Source organism: Urocitellus parryii, chromosome 4 (assembly GCF_045843805.1).
Source record: "Urocitellus parryii isolate mUroPar1 chromosome 4, mUroPar1.hap1, whole genome shotgun sequence".
Classification (NCBI taxonomy): Eukaryota; Metazoa; Chordata; class Mammalia; order Rodentia; family Sciuridae; genus Urocitellus; species Urocitellus parryii.
The window spans coordinates 187513902-187534146 of NC_135534.1; the positions used below are offsets into that span (position 1 = coordinate 187513902).

Genomic DNA, 20245 nt, shown 5'->3' on the forward strand with positions numbered 1-20245 from the left:
ACAACTTAGTGAGGCCCTAAGCAACTCAGCAAGATCCTGTCTCTAAGTAAAGTATAAAAAAAGGGTTGGGGATATGGCTCAGTGGTTAAGCATCCCTGGGTTCAATCCTAAATACCAAATAAATAAATAAATAAATAAATAAATAAATAAATAAATAATTCTGCTACTTTCTCTACTTCATACAATTTTAAGTATAGTAAGCTAGAAAGAACACCATTCCTGTCTCAGCCCTGTTTATGAGGGGTGGGGTAACTCTCAGCATGTTGGAAAACTTCTCAGGGCCTTGGTTTTTGCATCTGCTAAATGAGAGCACTGTACTAGATGTATTCCTGGGGCCCTCCTGGCTCAGACACTGCCCATACCCAGAGAACACCTTTATCTTTCAGACTTTCCACAAGAAGTCAGACTGCCTGGAACCACACTTCCTAGCTTCAAATCCCAACTCTAGTACTTTCTAGCTAGTTAGTTAATCTCATCTGTGTCTAAGTATCCTCAGCCATACAATGGGGACAATGACAACAGTTCCTGTGATGCATATAAGTTCACACATTTAAAGCACTCAGACCAGGACTGGCACAGAGTAAGAACTCAATAACTTTTAGTATTATTGCTTATTTTAAATTTTAATTGTTAATACTATTATAATATTACAGTCTCAAATATTAGCCTTACAAGGAAGAGCAGAGATCCTAGCAGAAATGATTTGCTGACTGTTATCACCATGGATGGTATGGAATTGCTCAAAAAAAGGGGGGAAAGATCATTCTTCTAAACAGGAGGCTATGACTAAATCATACAGCTCAACAGGGCCAGAGCAGCTACTATAAGCAAAGACCATTATCTTTTGTAAATAAAATACTAAGCCAAATGTTACTGAATATTAGGTTTGTATATAGTAATGCTGCTATAAAGAAATAAATTTGCTTTTGTGAAGCATCACTGTAAATCTTTACACAAAAATATGGTACCTTACATAACAATACTTCCTTAAAATGAAAGGAAAAAAATATACTTTCTTTATTCTTACCTTGAATTCTTTAATTCCAGTAAAAATACTGATAGATGAAATATCAGACTCTCCATTTGGTTTACAGTCAGTCACAATTTCAACGACCTTATCCAATGCCACTTTCATTCGGTCAAACACTCCTTCTTTGTTTTTATGAGCTGATTCGCAGTTGGGATGCCTGAGACATGTCTTCAAATAATAGAAAATCTTAATATGTGACCCATTCATGACCCACAAAATCTTACAGAGAACATGTCATGCTAATAAAAATGGTTCTTTACCCAAGTCTCCTGGGTCCCTGGCTCCCCCAGCTGCCTCTCCTCACTAGAGTGGAAGCAGGATGAGTAAAAAGCGATAGCAAGGTTAAGTGAAAAACGCAGAGTGCAAAACTGTATCTGTACACTTCAACAATAAGCTTGCCTGAAATTCTTTGGGGGAAATAAAACTATTTCTGCATTATGATTAAAACCATTTTTTAAATGTTGCCTTACACATGCAAGAACTAAAAAAGAATGAAAAAAAATAAACAAGATGATACATGACTACAGCTACAACTTGGACTTTCAAAAAATGATGTATGTGAAAAAGTACTCAAGGGCCTAAATATGAATGGAGCTGTCTGGATGGGCTTCATTAAGTCTCTGTTTTTGTGGCCTCACTGATCCCAGCATAGAGTAAGTACTCTAGCAGAGAGGTGGTGCTAAAAAAAAACTGCTAATGAGACACTTGCTAGTTCATTCTTGAATTGTACCAATTTGCGGGCCAACTGCTATTTGGAAATACAAGCTCCTGATTGTTAATTTTGTGAAAAGGAGATAAAGGAATTAGAGGTATGAATTTACAGAATAAACAAACTAAGGGCCCATTCACATTGCACTGTTACTTAACCAATCCTAACTTGCCCAGCGTTTTTCTAGAGCACATGGGCTGGCTCCCTGCAGGAGCAAGCATGTCTGGCAGCCCTTGACTCACAGCAGCCTCTCCACCTAGCTGCTCCTCCAAGGCTGACACGCAGATTAATCACTGTTTGGAGCTGGAGCAGAAAGTCAGCATTCTTGCAAATAACTGAGATTTGACTATTCAAGGCCTAATTTTTAAGTCACCACTTTAATCTTTATAAAGGCATGAAATAGATAAATTAGATGTACTTAATGGGTTTTCTGACTACAATTTATAACAGAGTAAAACAAAAACCTTCTTACCTTTGAAGCTGTGAGAAGCATCATTGTACACTTTTCAAGAACTGCCCTAGCTGCTGCCATTTTTGCCTTTTTCTTTTCATCTTTCAAATCCTAAAGATGAAATAATATCACTGAACCGTTTAAGATCATATAAACAAACCAATTTCTGAAAAGTCATTTATTCAACATTACTTAAAAATTCAGTAACATTGTGGGGGGGGGCGGGGGAAGAAACAAAGAAAGAAAAAGAACCCAGGACAAAGTTTTATGAACTGTTACGGTCTCCTTCTAAACACAGTAGTCCCCACACCCATATCCACAGTTCCATTCTCCAAGGTTTTAGTTAATAGTTGTCAATTTTTGTTTTACCGTCTCTTCCCATTCTCACTAAAATGTAAGCTCCAAAAATAATAATAAATAATGAAGAGAACGTGGATAAAAAAGAACACACTTACACTGTTGGTGGGACTGTAAATTGGTACAACCACTATAGAAATCAGTATGGAGGTTCCTCAAAAGACCAGGCATGGAACTACCATGTGACTCCTTGATACTTATCCTGAAGAATTAAAATCACCATACTATAGCAATATAGGCCATGTTTATAGCAAGCACAATTCACAATAGTTAAACTATGGAACCAACCTAGTTGTCCATCAACAGATGAATGGATAAAGAAAAGGTGGTAGGTGTTTACACACACACACACACACACACACACACACACACACACACACATTGTAAAGTTTTATTCAGCCAAAAGAAAAAGGAGGGGCTGGGGATATGGCTTGAGTGAGGCACTAGGTTCGATCCTCAGCCCACATAAAAATAAAATAAAGATATTGAACCCACCTAAAACTAAAAAATAAATTAAAAATAAACTAAAAAAATAGAAAAATGAAATTATGTTATCTATAAGAAAATAGATGGAACTTGAGACAATTATGTTAAGCAAAATAAGCCAAACTCAGAAGGTCAAGGGTCGTATGTTTTCTCTCACAGATGGAAGCTAGAGAAGAAAAAGGGAAAAAAAAAAGTTGGGGGAGGGGTGATTTCATGAACATCAATGGGCAATCCATGGGGAAGGGAGGAAAGAAGAAAAAGGAGAAATATTGGGGAATGATATTGGCCAAATTATATTGTTACAGTATGTGTAATGAATGAATATGGAATGACAAATCCTATCATTATGTGCAACAATAAAAAATATGGGGGAAAATAATTGACTTTAATAAACTAATTTTTTGTAAAAAAAATAAAAATAAAAATAAAATAAAATCTAAGCTCTGTGAGGGAAGAGGGTTTTTTTTAATCTCTTTTATTTACTATTGTATCCCCAATACCTAAACTAAAACCTGATTCAGAGTAAGCAGCTAATGAATACCTGCTAAGTGAATTGAATGAATGAATCTGACCAACATCTATTTTCAACATATTCTAACTATACTAAGGGAGAAAGCATTTTTACCCTGGACATATTCCATGAAAGTGATCCAGAGATAACACTTATCAATCACAAAGATGCCAAAATTTCTGCTAGTAAGTTTTAGGGGTCCCGCATCTGAAGAGTTAAATTTTAAAACAGATAACTTCAGTTAAAGCCCTCGACCCTTTTAAAACATTGGATCATATTCTTAATAGTCTTAGAAAAAAATATACATTCTCCATACCAAATTTCTAACTACAAATTAAAATATGGTTAGTTTTCCATATACATCCAGATGCCAAAGAGGATCCAGCAGAAAGCATAACTGAAGAGAGGTGGCTTTGAAACCTAAAAATCACACCATGCTTGCATCGAGAAAATGTTAGATAATATATAATTATCATAACAATACTCATGCTAATAATTTTATAGGGGAAGAGGAAGATAAAGAAGATGGAGAGAGAGAAAAAGAAATAAAAGCAAAAAATATTTTATAAAAACAGAGACAGAGGAACAGAAAATGAAGCAGTAAGGTACCTATATAGAGAGCTTGATTAGAGCCTAACACCACTGTCCAGCCTGCTCTTTCCAAGCCACTACTCATCTCCCAACTCTGCGGCAACCAGGAAAGTTCACATCCAAAACTAAGGAAGTGACCTATATGGCCATTCCTAGAAGCATCTCAAGAATCTGCTGACAGATGCACAAATTCCCCAACAAGGAAAAGCCAGTCCCGAATATAATATGGGTTTCCACATCCCCAAATTTAGGAGATTATGGTCTGAATTGGGAAACAAATCCATGAAAAACAGATATTATGTTGTAGTATGAGAATGACAGGCTTTAAAATCAGATTTAACTGAGTTCATCTGTCAGCAAAGAATTATCATCTCAGGTTCAGTCCCCTCCTGTGTAAGACAATAATAGCAATACCTACCTCATAAGAATGTCTTGAGAATTAAATGAGATCATGTGTATTAAGGACCAAGCATATAACAGAGCCAGTGCAAATAAATAATGGGTTATTACCATTAACCTAATGTGCTAAGAAAAACAGAAATACATAAGAAAATACTCTAAGAATATGAATGATGGCTCCGTTTGTTTATCTGAGCCCTGGTAGAGGAGTCATTAGAAAGCTTCACAAAAGAGAAAGTACTCGAGTTGGGCCTTGCAGGCACGTATGAGTGTTCCTAGTGAGAATATATTTAATGGTTACATGTGTCCAATAATGATATGCTGGCCAACTAACTACACCCTGGCTCATTTATGAGGTGTTTTTAAGACCAAGGTTATAGATTAATAAGCAAGGGATTTCGAAGACCACACCTTATCCAAACCAAAAATTATGCCTTTATCTAAAGATTCTGAAGTGTAGTAGATACCTACATTTTGTCTGTCTCCAGTTAAATGTGCAAACTCCACCATTTCATTTCCAAACTGACTGAATATCTGGACAAACTCTTGAAAGCTATTAACTTTCTCTAGTCTTTCCATAGTTGCGAGAACCTGCAAAACAGAATATTTTATTATTAGATAATAGATATAAAAGAGACTGAGACTGTCAAGGCTGAGGAGAGTGAAGAAAAAAGGAAGATTCTAAATTCTAGAGGGACGCTGAGGAGGAGGAACCAGAAAAGAAGACAGGAAAGAAAGTGCTCAGAGAAGCTGGTTCAAAGGTCATGATCTCTTAGGGAATGGCGTGGTTTGAGGATGAGGAAACTTGGGCTTACTTGAAAATTAAAAGGAAAAAATTTCTAGATGACTAGATTTACAGAGGAAAGATCATTTATGTAGCCAATAGCAAAGGCGAGAATGGGATGGACTGTGGTCGCTGCTACAGCCTGGATGTGGTTTCAGTGTGTCCTGAGCTGGAAGGACAATTTCTGGAGTGTAAGAGGTGGTGGAACCTTTAAAAGGTGGGCCTACTAGAAGGTGGTTAGGTCACTGGGGATACTTCCAGGAGAAGGGATAAATTCATTCCTCACAAGGTGCCTTGCCTTGAGAGCGGGTTGTTTTGAAGACAAGACAGGGCCCCTCCGTGGTCTCTGGCTTCCTGTCTTGCCATGTGATTCTTCTGCACATTCTTCCACCATTGTAATGCCAGCCACCAGGAAGCTCTCACCAAAGGATGAACAAATGGGTCTGCCTGATTGTGTAACTTCAGCTCCAAAACTGAGCTAAGTAAACCTCTTCTCTTTATAAAGTACCAAGCCTCAGATATTTTATTATAGTGGCAGAAAATGGACTAATACAGTAATCAAATCTGAGAACTAAGAATGTAGTGAAGATAAAAGACAACACAGAAGCTATATGGTTCACTGAACCAGAACTGGAGGAATCCCAATCATGTCAGTAAAATGGAAGGAAGGTCATCAGCAGAATGAGGAATAGAAAAGGAAGTTCAGGATTTATGAGCAGGAAAAAAGTTTAGATTAATCAAGAATTATCAATGCTAAATAAATTCATTGCCTAGAACCTTCAGAGATCAGAAGTGAATATAGACATGTGAATCTATAGCAGAGCCACAGATAATGTATTTTCTTGATGTAAGAAATGATGTAAATAGATGTGAAACATATTTTCAAATATATTTCTCTAAAATAACAGCACTGAGTTAGCTTTAGTCAGACCTAGTGAGGTTAAGAAAACACAGATATCCTGTGTTTACTTATTTTTAATGAGAATATGATGGATATTTGTCATATTAAGCTGCCCTAGCAGCTCAGGAAGCACAGGAAACTAATAGAGATAAGGAAGATTTCCACACCAAGCAGAGCCTCCAACTTTCAAAGAGAAGACAGTTGATTCTGTTCCTCTAGCACTGCTTGATCCACCTCTCCAATTTCTTATTCTCTTTAAAGTTATACTTTCTGATTTCCTCAATACTCATCAGGTGGTTTTGTCTTCAGACTGTACTGGGACAGTCCCTTCCCTGGCTGACTGCCTTCCTTCTTGGCTAGGGAACCATCCAGGGAAAGAAATTATCATACATGCCCCAGGTTCCTAGATGACCAAGAAGTATAACCATCAACTAAGACACTGGAAGAGTTTTGTAATTATTCAGGAATGTTTAGGGATGCTACACACAGAAAATTTTATTACTATGGATGATTATAGTCTCGGATGATTTAATTTTGTCTTAAGCTTATAAATTGTTACATTCTGACTTAGAAAAAACATACTAAAGAACTCAGCAACTAGGTTTTTACTAACTAGGTTTTACTACATTTTTCCAGTAATCCTTAGCAAGCAGACAATGATTTTCAGAGAAGAAACTATATTTGCATTCAAAAGTTTAGGCCTTGTGCACACATTACTTAGGAATGACAGCAAGAACAGAAGAAACAGGGCTGGGGTTGTGGCTCAGTGGTCGAGCACTTGCCTAGCATTCATGAGGCAGTGGTTTGAACCCCAGCACCACATAAAAATAAACAAATAAAATAAAGGTATTGTGTCCGTCTACAACTAAAAAAAAAATTATTTAAAAAAAAGGACAGAAGAAACACTACTCTTAAACTGTACACAATTAGTACTATTAATGATTATAATAGAAAAGTACTGCCAAATTATATGTAATTAACCCAGAGAAACACTTTTAAACAAAAGTATTGCAATATCAGAAAAGCAAGTACCTTATTTCTCGATGCTATTATCTGTTTGATAACTACTCGGTCTGCCAGCAGCAACACTTTTGTTACAGAAGAGAGAAGTAATCTTGCTGCCTTTATAACTCCTGTTTTGTCTGTAAAAATCATGATCTGGCCTTCAGATTCTGGATGATTCAAGGTGGTCACATCTGTAAGCGCTGCAATTGTTTCTCCTAAGAAAAGTGGGGGAGGAGTTACATTGGGAACGAGACACTTAAGTAAAAATCCAAACTGTTTTCTGATCTTGGATATCACGCATGACAGAGGAAAAGTTGACTCTGCAGCATTAGTTCAAGAACAAGAAATGGTTTCTCTTGATGATTGGAGAAATTATCAAATGAAGCTTTCTAATAACAAAATAACAGCACACTCTTTAGAACTGTGACAAATTTAACTGACAAACTTTTGCTTCCACCCCATTTACAAAACAGAATTTTTGTTTCTAGTAGTATGGCCAACTCTACAATCTAACAGCCTCCTCCTCTGCAAGACAGTAAAATAAGTCATACGAGACAAAAACCAAAGAACCTAAATCCAGAATAGAAAGCAGAAGCTTGGCCTGAAGTTGCTTAGGTTTGTACAGTCATCCAAGGAGAGCAGAATGACAAGGCTTTGGGCCCCAAGGGTTGATATGGTCAATGAGAAGTGAAGACTGTCTGCTCATCAGCCTGGACTTGGGGTGGGGAAAGCAAACAAAGAAACCCCCCCCCCTCCGCTCTCCCCATAAGACTTCAAATCCTGGGCTGACCCTCTCTCTCAGGCTTTCAGGTGGAGTTCACACTTCCTGTGGTGCCCAGTGCACATCACTCTACCAAACAGATATACTTCCAACCCTCTAGAAAAATTCTCTTATAGGCCAGGTGAAGTGACATAATCCTAATAAACAAAATAACAACAACAATTTTGGGAAGCAGGAGGATCCCAAGTTTGAGGCCAGCCTTAGTAACTTAGCGAGGCTCTGACTTGAAAAAAGGCCTAGGGATGAAGGTCAATAGCAAAGCACCCCTGGATTCAATCCCCAGTACCAAGAAAAAAAAGAAAAGAAAAGAAAAAAGAAAAATTGTTCATTGGTATCATCAAATAGTTTGGTTTCTATTTACTTAGTGACACAAGGATTGAAGCTAGGGGTGTTCTACCACTGAGCTACCTCCCAGCTCCCACACCATTCATTTTGGTTCTTTCTTTTTTGCTTTCGGCTTTTTGTTTTTCTGAGACAGGATCTCATTAAATTGCCCAACATGGCCTTGAACTTGCAACCCTCCTACCTCAGCCTTAATCCTCATGCCTCACTTCCAAGTCACTGGAATGACAGTCATAAACCACTATGCTTAGCTCTATTTCATTTCTATAAAGCAATATTCATCAAAAACAACACAAATGTTTGTTCTCCTCAAAGACAAAACCTAGAGTAACCTCCAAAACTTCTTGCTATTAAAGTCAACAAGATTTTTAAAATAATGAATTATCATCTTGTAGTCTTCAAGATAATTTTTAAGTTCTAAATAAACCTGTATATCTAGTGATAGACTTTCATAAACGCTCTCCTGTCAATTTTACTCCATACATACAATAATGTCTCAGCCAATAGGCTAAGGATCTTGCAAAAGTACTAGATAGAACCTTAAAGGACAGATCACAAGCATAAAACAAAGTCAGTATTTAGAAAGGCATATCTGGTGGGAGCACATAAAATGGACTGGAAGTGAGAGACTTAACACTAGACTACCACAGTAATCATGGTGGTAAGGACTTTTGAAATGACAGCCACAGGAATAGAAAGAAGATGGTTTGAGAGAGACTGAGAAAAGAAAATATAAAATTAGTACCTGGTCAGTGATAAAAAAAAGAAAGGAATAGTGAAAAATGGCTTCAAGATTGTGAACCTTAGTCATTTAAAGAAAATCAGAAGGGCATGGAAAGGAGATGATAAATTTAGTTTCAGAAAACAGTTTTAAATGATACAGGAATACACAAAACATAAGCCCCCAAATGCAGACTAGTCAGCTGATTTGAAAGTGACAGTATAATTGCAATAGCTGAAGCTTTACCAACAGATAAAGCCTATGGTAGCCAGTCTCCAACATGGCCCCCAAGGATCCCCAACTACTAGTATTTACATCCTCATGTAGCTCCCTCTCTCATCCAAGCAGGGCTGGTGTAAAAGAAATGATGGTCACTTCTGATGTTAGGCTATTAAAAAATTAGAGACAATAATCTTGTTCTCTCTCTGAGGGAAGCCAGCTGTCATATCATAAGCAGCCCTCAACACAGCAACACCTGCACAGTGAGAAACAGGCAGCAAATGCAGCCAATCCACGATCTAGTCAAGGAGCCTGGAAGCAGATCTTGCAGTCTCATGCAACTGTCCCAAATGACAACTTGATTGCAACCTGGTAAGACCAGTGACCCAAAACCCCTGCCCCACCAGAAATCCTGGATTCCTGACTCTCAGAAATTGAGGGAGAGCCACGCTTTGTGGGGCACGCCTGTAATCCCAGCAGCTCAAGAGGCTGAAGGGGGATCATGAGTTCAAAGTCAGTCTCAGCAACTAAGCAAGGCCCCAAGCAACTCAGCAGGACAGTCTCTAAATAAAATATTAAAAAGGGCTAGGGATGTGGCTCAGTGATTGAGTACCCCTGGGAGGAGAAGGAGAAGGAGGAAGAGGAAAAAGAAGAAGAAAGAAGAAGAAACTGACAGAGATGATACTATTTGCAACTTTCTGTTGCTACCTTTGAGCTAATTTGTTTTACAGCAATACAAAGTTTTTATTAAACAGTTTTTATGGCAAAATAAACAAAGCACTTAGAATCAAACCCAAATGAATACAGAAAGGGACAGGAAGAGAAGTATCAGTTTGTATACTACCAGCAATAGCTGAAAAAATAAAATCATTTCCTCTGTTTCTCTGGAAAAAATTTATCCTGTTAATCTCAATCACCAAAGATATCACGTAAGCTTACACATATGTATTATTTTAACCCTTCCTTTTTTCTGACTGAACCCCAGGTGTTTAACTCGTAAATACATGAGATAGTAACATTTGATCAACTCCCAACATAGTTAAGTACTTCCTTAATGTTGTTCAGAGTTCAGAGTAGCCTATTCAGAAATTAGTTCTCTGAAAAAGCACAAAGCTGTCTTACAGCTTCATGGTTGTGGTTTCTTTTACTATGCAACCAGTATTCTGTCTTAAAGTGAAAATCCAAAGCCACTCAAACATTTAAATTAATTGATCCTCCATATAAAATATAAACCTTGCCCGGTAGCCAAGGAAAAAGTAAAAATACAATGCAAGAGTTCAACACAGTGAAAGAATAAAAACTAATTATAATGACACTAATATTTATTGAACATTACTATGTGTCAAATGCATATATGCACTACAGTAAGATAACTCTATGAACAATAATAGCACTTTTTAATTTTTTTTCCAGTATTGGGGATTGATCGCAGATTCTTATACATTCTAGGCAAGTGTTTTACCACTGAGCTACATCCTTTGTCTTTATTTTATTATTTTATGTTATTTTATTATTTTACTTTTTCATTATTTTGAAATAGTATCTTGGTAAATTGTCAAGGCTGTCCTCAAACTTGCAATCCTCCAGCCTCAGACTCCCTAGTAGGTGCAATTATAGATGCGTAACATCACCCCCTGCTAAAAGCCCCATTTTACAGATGATGACACTAATTAGTAGCTTGTGACCCACAATGAGGGAGGCATGGGGACAATGGAGGAACTTTGATTGGGCAAATCGGGGAGGGACGGGGGTAGGAAAGATGATGGAATGAGGTGAACATCATTACCCAAGGTACATGTATGACTGCACATGTGATGTAACTCTATATCATGTTAAACCAGAGAAATGAAAAGTTGTGCTCCATTTGTGTCCAATGAATTGAAATATACTCTGCTATCATGTGTAACTAATTAAAACAAATAAAAAATCAAAAAAATTAGTAGCTTGCCCAAAGTCTCTCTGCTAGCATTGGGAAGAGTGGGATTGGCACATGGGCAATCTGACACACAGCTCTCGTGCTCTATCACCACTTTCATTATTCCCCTCAGATGAATGCTGAGTTGTCCAGAGGAGAAAATGGTTCATATGTACTAACTGGGTCAGAAACATTTCAGTGATGTAAGTCTTAAATCTATACACATTAAACAAACAAACAAAAAAAATGTGGAGGTTCCATTCTCATTCTCTTACTTGAGTGACAAAGTGACTATGAGAGAAAAGGGCACCTTGAATAAGAAGAGATGATGTGTGGCATCCATGACATCTGGTGGCTTCCAAAAGATTCCAGCTAAGCAGCTGCCTGAGCTTACAGTACTTGCAGAGAACTATACTCCACCAGAGCTTGTCACCATTTCCTGTCCTCCTTTGTGCTTGCCCTATCCTAAGCACAATGGCACACCACAAAGCCAATAAAGATAGGACTCCGGACACCCTTTCATTAAAGGGCTTCACTCCTGCTTTTATCAATAGTTGTTACAAGAAACAATATGAAGAATGGCTCTGCATTTTCTGTGCATTGTCCCCCGTCTTATGTAATGGCTTTTATAAGTGCCCACATAATAATTTAGTGCCAGGAAAAAATTCTCTCTCTCCTCTCACAAGCTGGTTTGTTTCCTTTTAGCAAACAATAAGAATTATATAACCCTTTGTTTCTCACATTTTTGTTTTGCCTTTCAGGAAGTACAAAGATAAATTTCATGCTTAATTAAAATAATCATGTTTGCCAAAGTTTCAGTTTTTTTTTTCATTATAAGCTATTTCAAATCCTTTTTTAAAGTAGGAAACATAAATTATGAATAGAATAAGTCTCTCTCTCCTGCCTCTCACATAAGACCTATTCTGTAATCCAGCAAATAGCCAGAAGCCGAGAGTCAAACCAGATCTTCCCTTTCCTTTAGTCAAAAATCTGGTTCCACCGATCCAACAACCTTCATGAGTATTTTGTGCCCTCTCCCCGCTCTTTATAACCCTATTACACTGTCTTGGTCTGGCTGTTTTTACTGTAATGTTTCCATTTTAATCTCTCTGCTTTCCTTCTCAACCCTCTCTCAATCTGTCCTCATATATGCATCTACCATCAAAAAGATTTCTAACAGTCTCTCTCATCTGGCTCAAAATTCCTCAATGACTCCCTATTACTGATAGAAGACTATATTACATCATTCATATACCATGTATGAACTGGCCCTCTATATTTACTTAATCTTATTATACCTTTCCCCTAAAGACCCTTCCAAAATACCTGCTCCTCTCTCAGGGTTGCTCACCTCAGGAACTGGCCATTCACCCAGCTGTCCATACCCCAAACCTTGCAGTATGCACATCTCCTCTTTCTGTCACATTCTATCCAAAATATCAGCAAGTCCTATCTGCTTCACCTGACAACATAGTCAGATGCTACTGCCTTGCACCACCTCAAATGCATTCACCTAACCTAGCTCACCATTATCTGTCACCTGGACCACTGCAACAGCCTTCTGACTGACTTCTCTGATTCTACCATCAGACCCCCTAAAATGTACTCTCTATATCGAAACCACCAGTTGCCTTTTAAGATACTTAAGATCTTTTTTTTGTGTGTGTGTGGTGCAGAGGATTTAATCCAGGACCTTACATGCAAGGCAAGCACTCCACCAACTGAGGTATATCCCCAACCCTATATTTACTCATATTTACAAGCTCCTTGAGGGCAGACTTTTGTACATGGATACACCCCTACAGCCTAGAATAATGCTTGGTTATTGCCAGCACTCAGTAGATAGTTATTGAAAGAATAAAGACATAAATGATAGTTTAACAAAACTGAACTATTTGTAGTCCTCAAAACACCCCGGGTTCTGAAATGCTTCTGGACTACGAGCTATATAGAGAACTATAACAATATAAGGTCTGAAGCCATGATGATTTGTCTGCCATAGAGTATGGACACACACTCATGTTGTAACATTTCTACATGGCAGGAGGTAGGCTACCCTGCTCCTTGAGGACAGAGCCCAGGCTTCACACTTTGCATCCCTCTCATCTCAATAGCTGATGGTGAGGATGACACGTCACCAGTGTGACCAGTGAAAGAGTCCTATGTTTCAGATTTAGAACTTGAGCCAAGAAAAGCTCAAAATTCCTGGAAGCTAATCCAGGTCCTCAATGTCCGGGGCGTCTATTATCAGAAGGCCCAAAATCAGTATACATTTTTACTCATAATAAAACAGTAGTCTGTCGTCATATCCAAAGCAATAAAACTGGTATAAATAGACTTCAAAATCAATATTCACATACCTGCTTGTTTAGCTTCAATACAGGCAATACTTATTTCTTCTTTCAAATCCCAGTTTTCATTGGCTATAGCTTCCCCCACTTTAACAAATCTTCCAACTGCCAGGTTGACGGCTTGTCCCACACGCTGAATTGCTTGCAAAGTTTTATCAGACTTTTTGGTGTTATCTTTATGATTAATAAGTGTGGTAATCTAAAAAGATAAATGCAACTAGCTTTAATTTTTTTTCTTTGAGACATAATATTTGTATTTATTTTTGAGATAGAGCAGAACAATTCAAGACACAGACATGAAGACCAAACCAGGCTAACAAGCATGTTTATCTCCTCAAACATCATCATTTCTATGTGACAGGTATGTTGTTAAAAGTTTATGCTTGAGACCAGACTTTTTTCTCTTTGTTCTTTTTAGTTATACATGACAATAGAATGTATTTTTCCACATACATACATACATGAAGTATAAACTTTTCCACATACATACATACATGAAGTATAAACTTCCCATTCTTGTGGTTGTACATGATGTGGAGTTACACTGGTGATATATTCACATATGAACACAGGAAAGTTACGTCTGGTTCATTCTACTGTCTTTCCTGTTTCATGACCCTCCCTTCCACCCATCCCCTTTGTCTAAAATCCAAAGTACGTCTATTATTCCCTACAACCCACCCCCCGCCACTGTGTGTTAGTATTCAAATATTAGAACATTTAGCCTTTGGTTTTGGGGGATTGGCTTATTTAGCTTAGGAAAATTGTCTCCAGTTCCATCCATTTATGGGTAAATGCCATAATTTCATTCTTCTTTATGGCTGAGCAATATTGCATTGTGCATATGTGCCATATTTTCTTTATTCATTCATCTGTTAAAGGGCACCTAGGTTGATTGTATAACTTAGCTATTGTGAATTGAGCTGCTATAAACATTGATGTGGCCTCGTCACTATAGTATGTTGACTTGAAGTCCTTGGGTATATATCCAGGGTGGGATAACTGGGTCAAACGGTGGTTCCATTCCAAGTTTTTTGAGAAATCTCCATACTGCTTTCCAGAGTGGTTACACCAATTTGCAGTCCCACCACCAATGTATGAGGAGTGTACCTTTTTCCCCACATCCTGACCAACACTTATTGTTATTTGTATTCTTAATAAATGCCATTCTGAATGGAGTGAGATGAAATCTCAATGCAGTTTTAATCTGCATTTCTCTAATTAAACTAGCTTTAATTTTATCTCAACTTTTTAAGTTGTATCACATAAGAAAATCAAGCACAGCAGTGGACTAGCCCAATAGATTAAATCAATATATTAATAATTTTCGATATTTCAACCCAGGGACAACACCAGCAAAGTATCTTGCATCATTCCTCAGGACAATACTTCCATTAATTATGATTCCAAGTGCACCTGAGGGCAATTATCTGGGGCACACAGTTCTAGCAGCTCTCCAGATCTTTCAATAAAATCTTAGGCAGGAGAAAAGGAGAGGCTAAATCATTACATTCACAGAACTCACAGAAAACCAAGTACTTCAGGTCTAGCTTCCTCTGCCATATCCTGAGCCACTGTGAAGGTGAAGCCATCTCTCCACTGCAGTCCACACCATGGCCTACCATGGTACATGGGTTGTACCAAGTAGTACACGTGTCACATGTAGTTACAGAATTAATTAAATATTTAGCATGACCAGTGTACTCTATGTTTTGTCCTCTCTCAATTTTGTTGCACCAGTCTCAAAGTAAAATAAATACCAAGGGTTTTAACACTTGGTCTCAGGTCCCCAAATTAAAAAAAAAAAAAAAAGATAAGTTCAGATCACTGAAACAAACATAATTTTTAAAAAATATTCAGAAAACTAATACATGAACTATGCTGAAGTATGAAAAATATTTATTAAAGAACATTGCATGAGGGTTGGGGGTAAAGTTCAGTGGTAGGGTATATACCTAGCATGGATAAGGCCCTGAGTTCCATCCCCAGGTACATGAAAAGAAAGGTACATGAAAAACATAGATTCTAACTAGTAAATGTATGTAGAATTTAACTTTGAAATTATTTATATAGCACATTAACAAAGACCACAATAGAGAATTAAGAGAAGAGAAAGGGAATCACTCTTATCCTTTGAGAAACTAGTATGTGCTTGTATGTCAGGTATTAAGAATTTAGAATAGAAAGGCCTTGATTTGAATCTTTTCTCTGCCATTATCTAAATGACCTAGCAAAATATCCTTAATCTCTTTAAATTTCCACATCTACAATGTTTTGCAACATAGTTTTAGTATCTACTAGATGCCCTGAGGGGGCATAGGTAAGACTCATAGGATCCTGCTTCCATTAGGTTTACAGTATAGAAGCCCAATAATTCCATCACACATAATGTATTTGCTGCACACTATCATATGCCAAGTAAAATTTTAGGCAATGATGAACAGTGATGAAGAAAACAGAAGCCATTGCTTTCATGGAATTGGCGTTCTAATGGGGGAGGTGGGGAGATACAATAATTACATAAAGAGGTCACCAAAAATTTTAATGCCACCGTGAGGCCCTAAGCAACTCAGTGAGACCCTGTCTCTAGGTAAAACACAAAAAAGAACTGGGGATGTGCCTCAGAATGCCCGAGTTCAATCTCCAGTATACCCCACCCCCCAAAAAAATGTATAGAGGAGGTATGTACAGACTTAAGTAGCCCAACTTCAACTTTTGAAAACATATTCATTTATTTTTAGGAAATGATTTATTTTAATAGAAATCTGTAAAATGAAATAAAAGTTGAAAAAAATAAGCTCATATGTTAAATGTTAAACCCTTTAATCCACTAAGACCAAGCTAGTAAATGCAAAGACTAAGAACAGAGAAAGCACAATCATCAGCAGTGAGCCGTAGATTGGTATCCCTTTATTGGAAAGCAAGTTGACGATTTGTGTTAAACGTGTTCATAACTCTTCACACAAAAATTCCATTTTGGAAAATATTGATAAATAAAATAATATAAAGTATGGAAATAATGGGAAATGAAAAAAACTTTAATGTAAATGCTATGGAAAATGTTTAAATAGAATAATATGATTTAAAGAATCTGTGTAGCTGCTTGAGATTGTTTGTCTTCCTTCTGTGAGGAAAAGAAATTTAAGCAGAGATCTAAATAGTAGCAGGTAGCCAGGCTGGTGAACACCAGGGAATAAAGCGTTCTAGGGAGCAGGAACAATCAGGGAATGAAGGGTAGGAATGAAGAGCAGGGGTAGGAATGAAGGTCAGAGGTGGTCAAAGCACATTGAGCAAGGAGGCAAGTTTAAAACCGATGTCCAAGACATGGGATGGTAAGAACTAGCCATGGAAGGCTGGGAATTGGAGTCAAGAATCTGTTTGATTCTATGCATCACAGGAAGCTACTGAAATGTTTTTAAGTGGTATGATCTCTGTAGTGGTATTAAAATGTCTTCATAAATTCTCTCATACTTTTCCCTTGAAAACGTGGAGCCTCATCTCTCTCCCCTAGAGTGTGGGCTCAACTCAAAGAACAGACCAGAATGGAAGAATGGGGTACTTCTGAGGGAAGGTCACAGAACACACCCCGACTTCCACCTCACCTGTCCACTCTTTAGGATCAATCACAGTAGGAAAAAAAAACAACAAAACTGCCGTCTCATGGAGGCACTCAAACAAATCCATGGAGAGCCCCACAAGGTGAGGACTTTGGACAACAGGAAGGAAAGGACTGCGGTCTCCTGCCAACAGCCAGATGAGCAAACCAGGGAGCAGATTTCCAGGCTCAGTCAAGCCTTTGAACTGCTACAGGCCCAGCCAAACATCTTTATTGCAGTTTCAGGGCAGACTTGAATCCAGAACCACCAAGTAAATAACTCCAGAATTCTTGGCCTACAGCAACTGTAAGATAATTATTATTTTGAGGCATTAAATTTGGGGGAATTTGTTTCATGTCAATATACAACTAATACAAATTTTGGAACCTGGTTTGGAGTAACTCGATAACAAAACCTAATATGTAAAAGTAGCTTTGAAATTGGTATGTGGAAGTTGAATGGACTTTAAGGAGTGAGTCAAAGCACCAAGTGTCCATGGTGGATGTAGTTCAGTAGTAGAGCACTTGTCTGGCATGCAAGAGGCCCTGGGTTTAATTCTCTGAATAATTTCTTAAAAAGCTAGAAGATTGTTGAAGAAATTTTGTAGAGCACAGTAATTTGTGCTCTACAAATCTGCACATAACAAAATATCTTACACTGGGTAATTTATGAACACCAGAAATTCATTACATAGAGTTTTGGAGGCCAAGAAGTTCAAAATTAGGGCTCCATAAGACTCAGTGTTTGGTAAGGGCCATCTCTTGGTGGATGGTGTCTTGGCATGGTAGGAGGGGGAAATAGGCTCCTTCCGCCTCTTTTATATTAGACTCATTAATGACCTAATCACCTCCCAAAAGTTGATAATAGCACCAGGGCAGTTAAGTTACAAATTATCAGTTGTGGGAAGAAACCAAATCATTGCAGACGTTATAAGAGAAAGCTTAATGAAAAGTGAGAAAAATCTCAATAGAAAACAGAAAAAAGGGGATCCTTCTTATGTAGTATAGAAAGAAGAGAATGTATCTAATGAACTCAGTGATCTAGCTAAGGAGATGTCAAAGAAGACTTGGAGGGTGCTACCAGGCTTTTTCCTATTGATTACAGTAAAATCCAAGAGAAGAGAAAAGTTAAAGGAAACACTGTGAAATAAAAGCAAGAGCTGGCTCAGAGGTAGAGCACTTGCCTACCATGTGTGAGGCACCAGGTTCAATCCTCAGCACCTTATAAAAATAAAATAAAGATATTGCAGCCACCTAAAACTAAAAAATAAATATTTTTTAAAAAGCAAGCCAGAACTTACTCATTTTGAAAATTTATAGCCAAATAGTACAACATGCTAAAATTAAGAAGGGCTTCTAGGCAAAAATCTGTCAAGAAAGCACGATCTAAAGACAAAGGTAAGGGTATAACTATAAATCTTATGCTACAATCTCAGTATGAGCCAAAGAAACAAGTTTCCTAAGACACTTAAGAGGTTTTGTTTCTAAGCAGTTCCAGCAGAAGCCCAGTTAGAGAAGAGCTTATCTCAAAGAGACTTGTGGATATGGCTTTTGTCTAATTAATACACTGAGTCCAATATGACTCAGAGACCAACATCATAAATATAATTATGTTGGCAAAAACATCATCAACTTGAATAGAAAAAAAAAAGACTGATACAAAATGAAAGGAAGCTTTTATACCCCCAAGCTTCCATGAACAAGCAGCAAGCTAAGAAAACTATCAACTGCAAACAAGGGCTACCTTTCATGAAAGAGGACAATGCCAACAGGATGGCAAAAGGAGAAGGCAATGCCAACAGTGATGAAACATTATTCTTAGGACTTGAGTCAAAACCAAGGAACTATCAGTCTGTGCCCAGGGGGATTTCAGAATGCTATAAACCAAATAGCACACCAAGCTAAAATTAAGAATGGCTTCTAGGCAAAAATACAATACCTATTCTCTCAACTTCTATTTGCCCTCTAAAAAAGAGAGAGAGAGAGTCTATAGTGGTTATCTTATAGCTGGAAGGAGTTACACTTAAGGAACAACTACATAAATAAGATGCCTCATCTCACCAAGCACAATGGTGCACACCTGTAATCCCAGCAACTCTGGAGGCTGAGGCAGGAGGTTTGCAAGTTCAAAGCCAGCCTCAGCAACTTACAAGATGCTGTTTCAAAAACAAAAAGGGCTGGGGGTGTGGCTTAGTGGTTGACTCTGTGTTCAATCCTCAGTACCAAAGAAAAAAGGAGGAGGAGGAGGAAGAGAAGGAGAGAGGTAAGGAGGAAGAAGGGAAGGGAGGAGCAGAAGAAAGAAGAGAAGCAGCAACAATAGCAGCTATCACCCCCTTGTTTGGACCAGATCTAGATGCCAATATCCTGGATTTCTAGTTGATGCCATAGCTTTGGGGAGGGCTAGGACAGGAAGAGGCAGTTAGCAGATGGGATGAAAGTAAATAATGTATAACAGAAGTTGGAGTATGGAATCTCTAAAATATGTCCAGAGTCTCATGCTCCTCTTCCTGATTGCAGGCTGAACTTAGCCACTTGTTTCTAACTAAAAGAATAAAGCAGAAGCGACAGTGTTCTCCATCCCATGAAGATCAGCCACAAAGTCACCGCAGCTCCCTTTTTGTCTCTAAAGTTATTCCCTCAGGGGAAATTAGTTCCTATGTCATCAATATACTTGACCAGCCCAAGGGGAAGGCTCCTGGTAAGGAACTGAGGTTTCTGCCAATAGCTATCAAGACTCTGACACCCCATTTAACAGACACGAGTGATCCAGAACAACCCAAATAAGCCACTCACACATTCCTAACTCACAGAAACTGAGATAACAACTGGTTGGTGTTTTAAACCATTATGTTTGGCAGGGGTTGGGGGTACTTTGTTATGCAACAGTTAACAACCAACACAATATTAAATGTAGGGTTTTTTTATTTTTTAAATTCATTTATTGGGGGGGGGTGTGTGCCTTGCGTTGAATCCAGAGGTATTTAACCACTAAGCCACATGCCAATCCTTTTTATTTTTTATTTTTGATACAGGGACTTGCTAAATTGCTTAAGCCCTTGCTAAATTGCTGAAGCTGGCTTTGAACTTGAAATCTTCC

General features: G+C 37.9%; 1 protein-coding gene across 2 annotated transcripts in view; it reads right to left on the reverse strand.

Moving 5' to 3' along the window:
- Positions 1–20245, reverse strand: part of Ctnnal1 (catenin alpha like 1) — a 64945-nt gene that overhangs the window by 35120 nt on the left and 9580 nt on the right. Inside the window, exons 2-6 of one of the 2 annotated variants that reach the window (XM_026391127.2) lie at positions 13563–13752; positions 7252–7439; positions 5006–5125; positions 2212–2301; positions 1028–1198 (exon numbers count right to left, since the gene is read on the reverse strand). In XM_026391127.2, the coding sequence (XP_026246912.2) occupies positions 1028–1198; positions 2212–2301; positions 5006–5125; positions 7252–7439; positions 13563–13752 (759 nt within the window). The remainder of the gene's footprint in view (positions 1–1027; positions 1199–2211; positions 2302–5005; positions 5126–7251; positions 7440–13562; positions 13753–20245) is intronic. The other variant, XM_026391128.2, reaches the window with a different exon arrangement.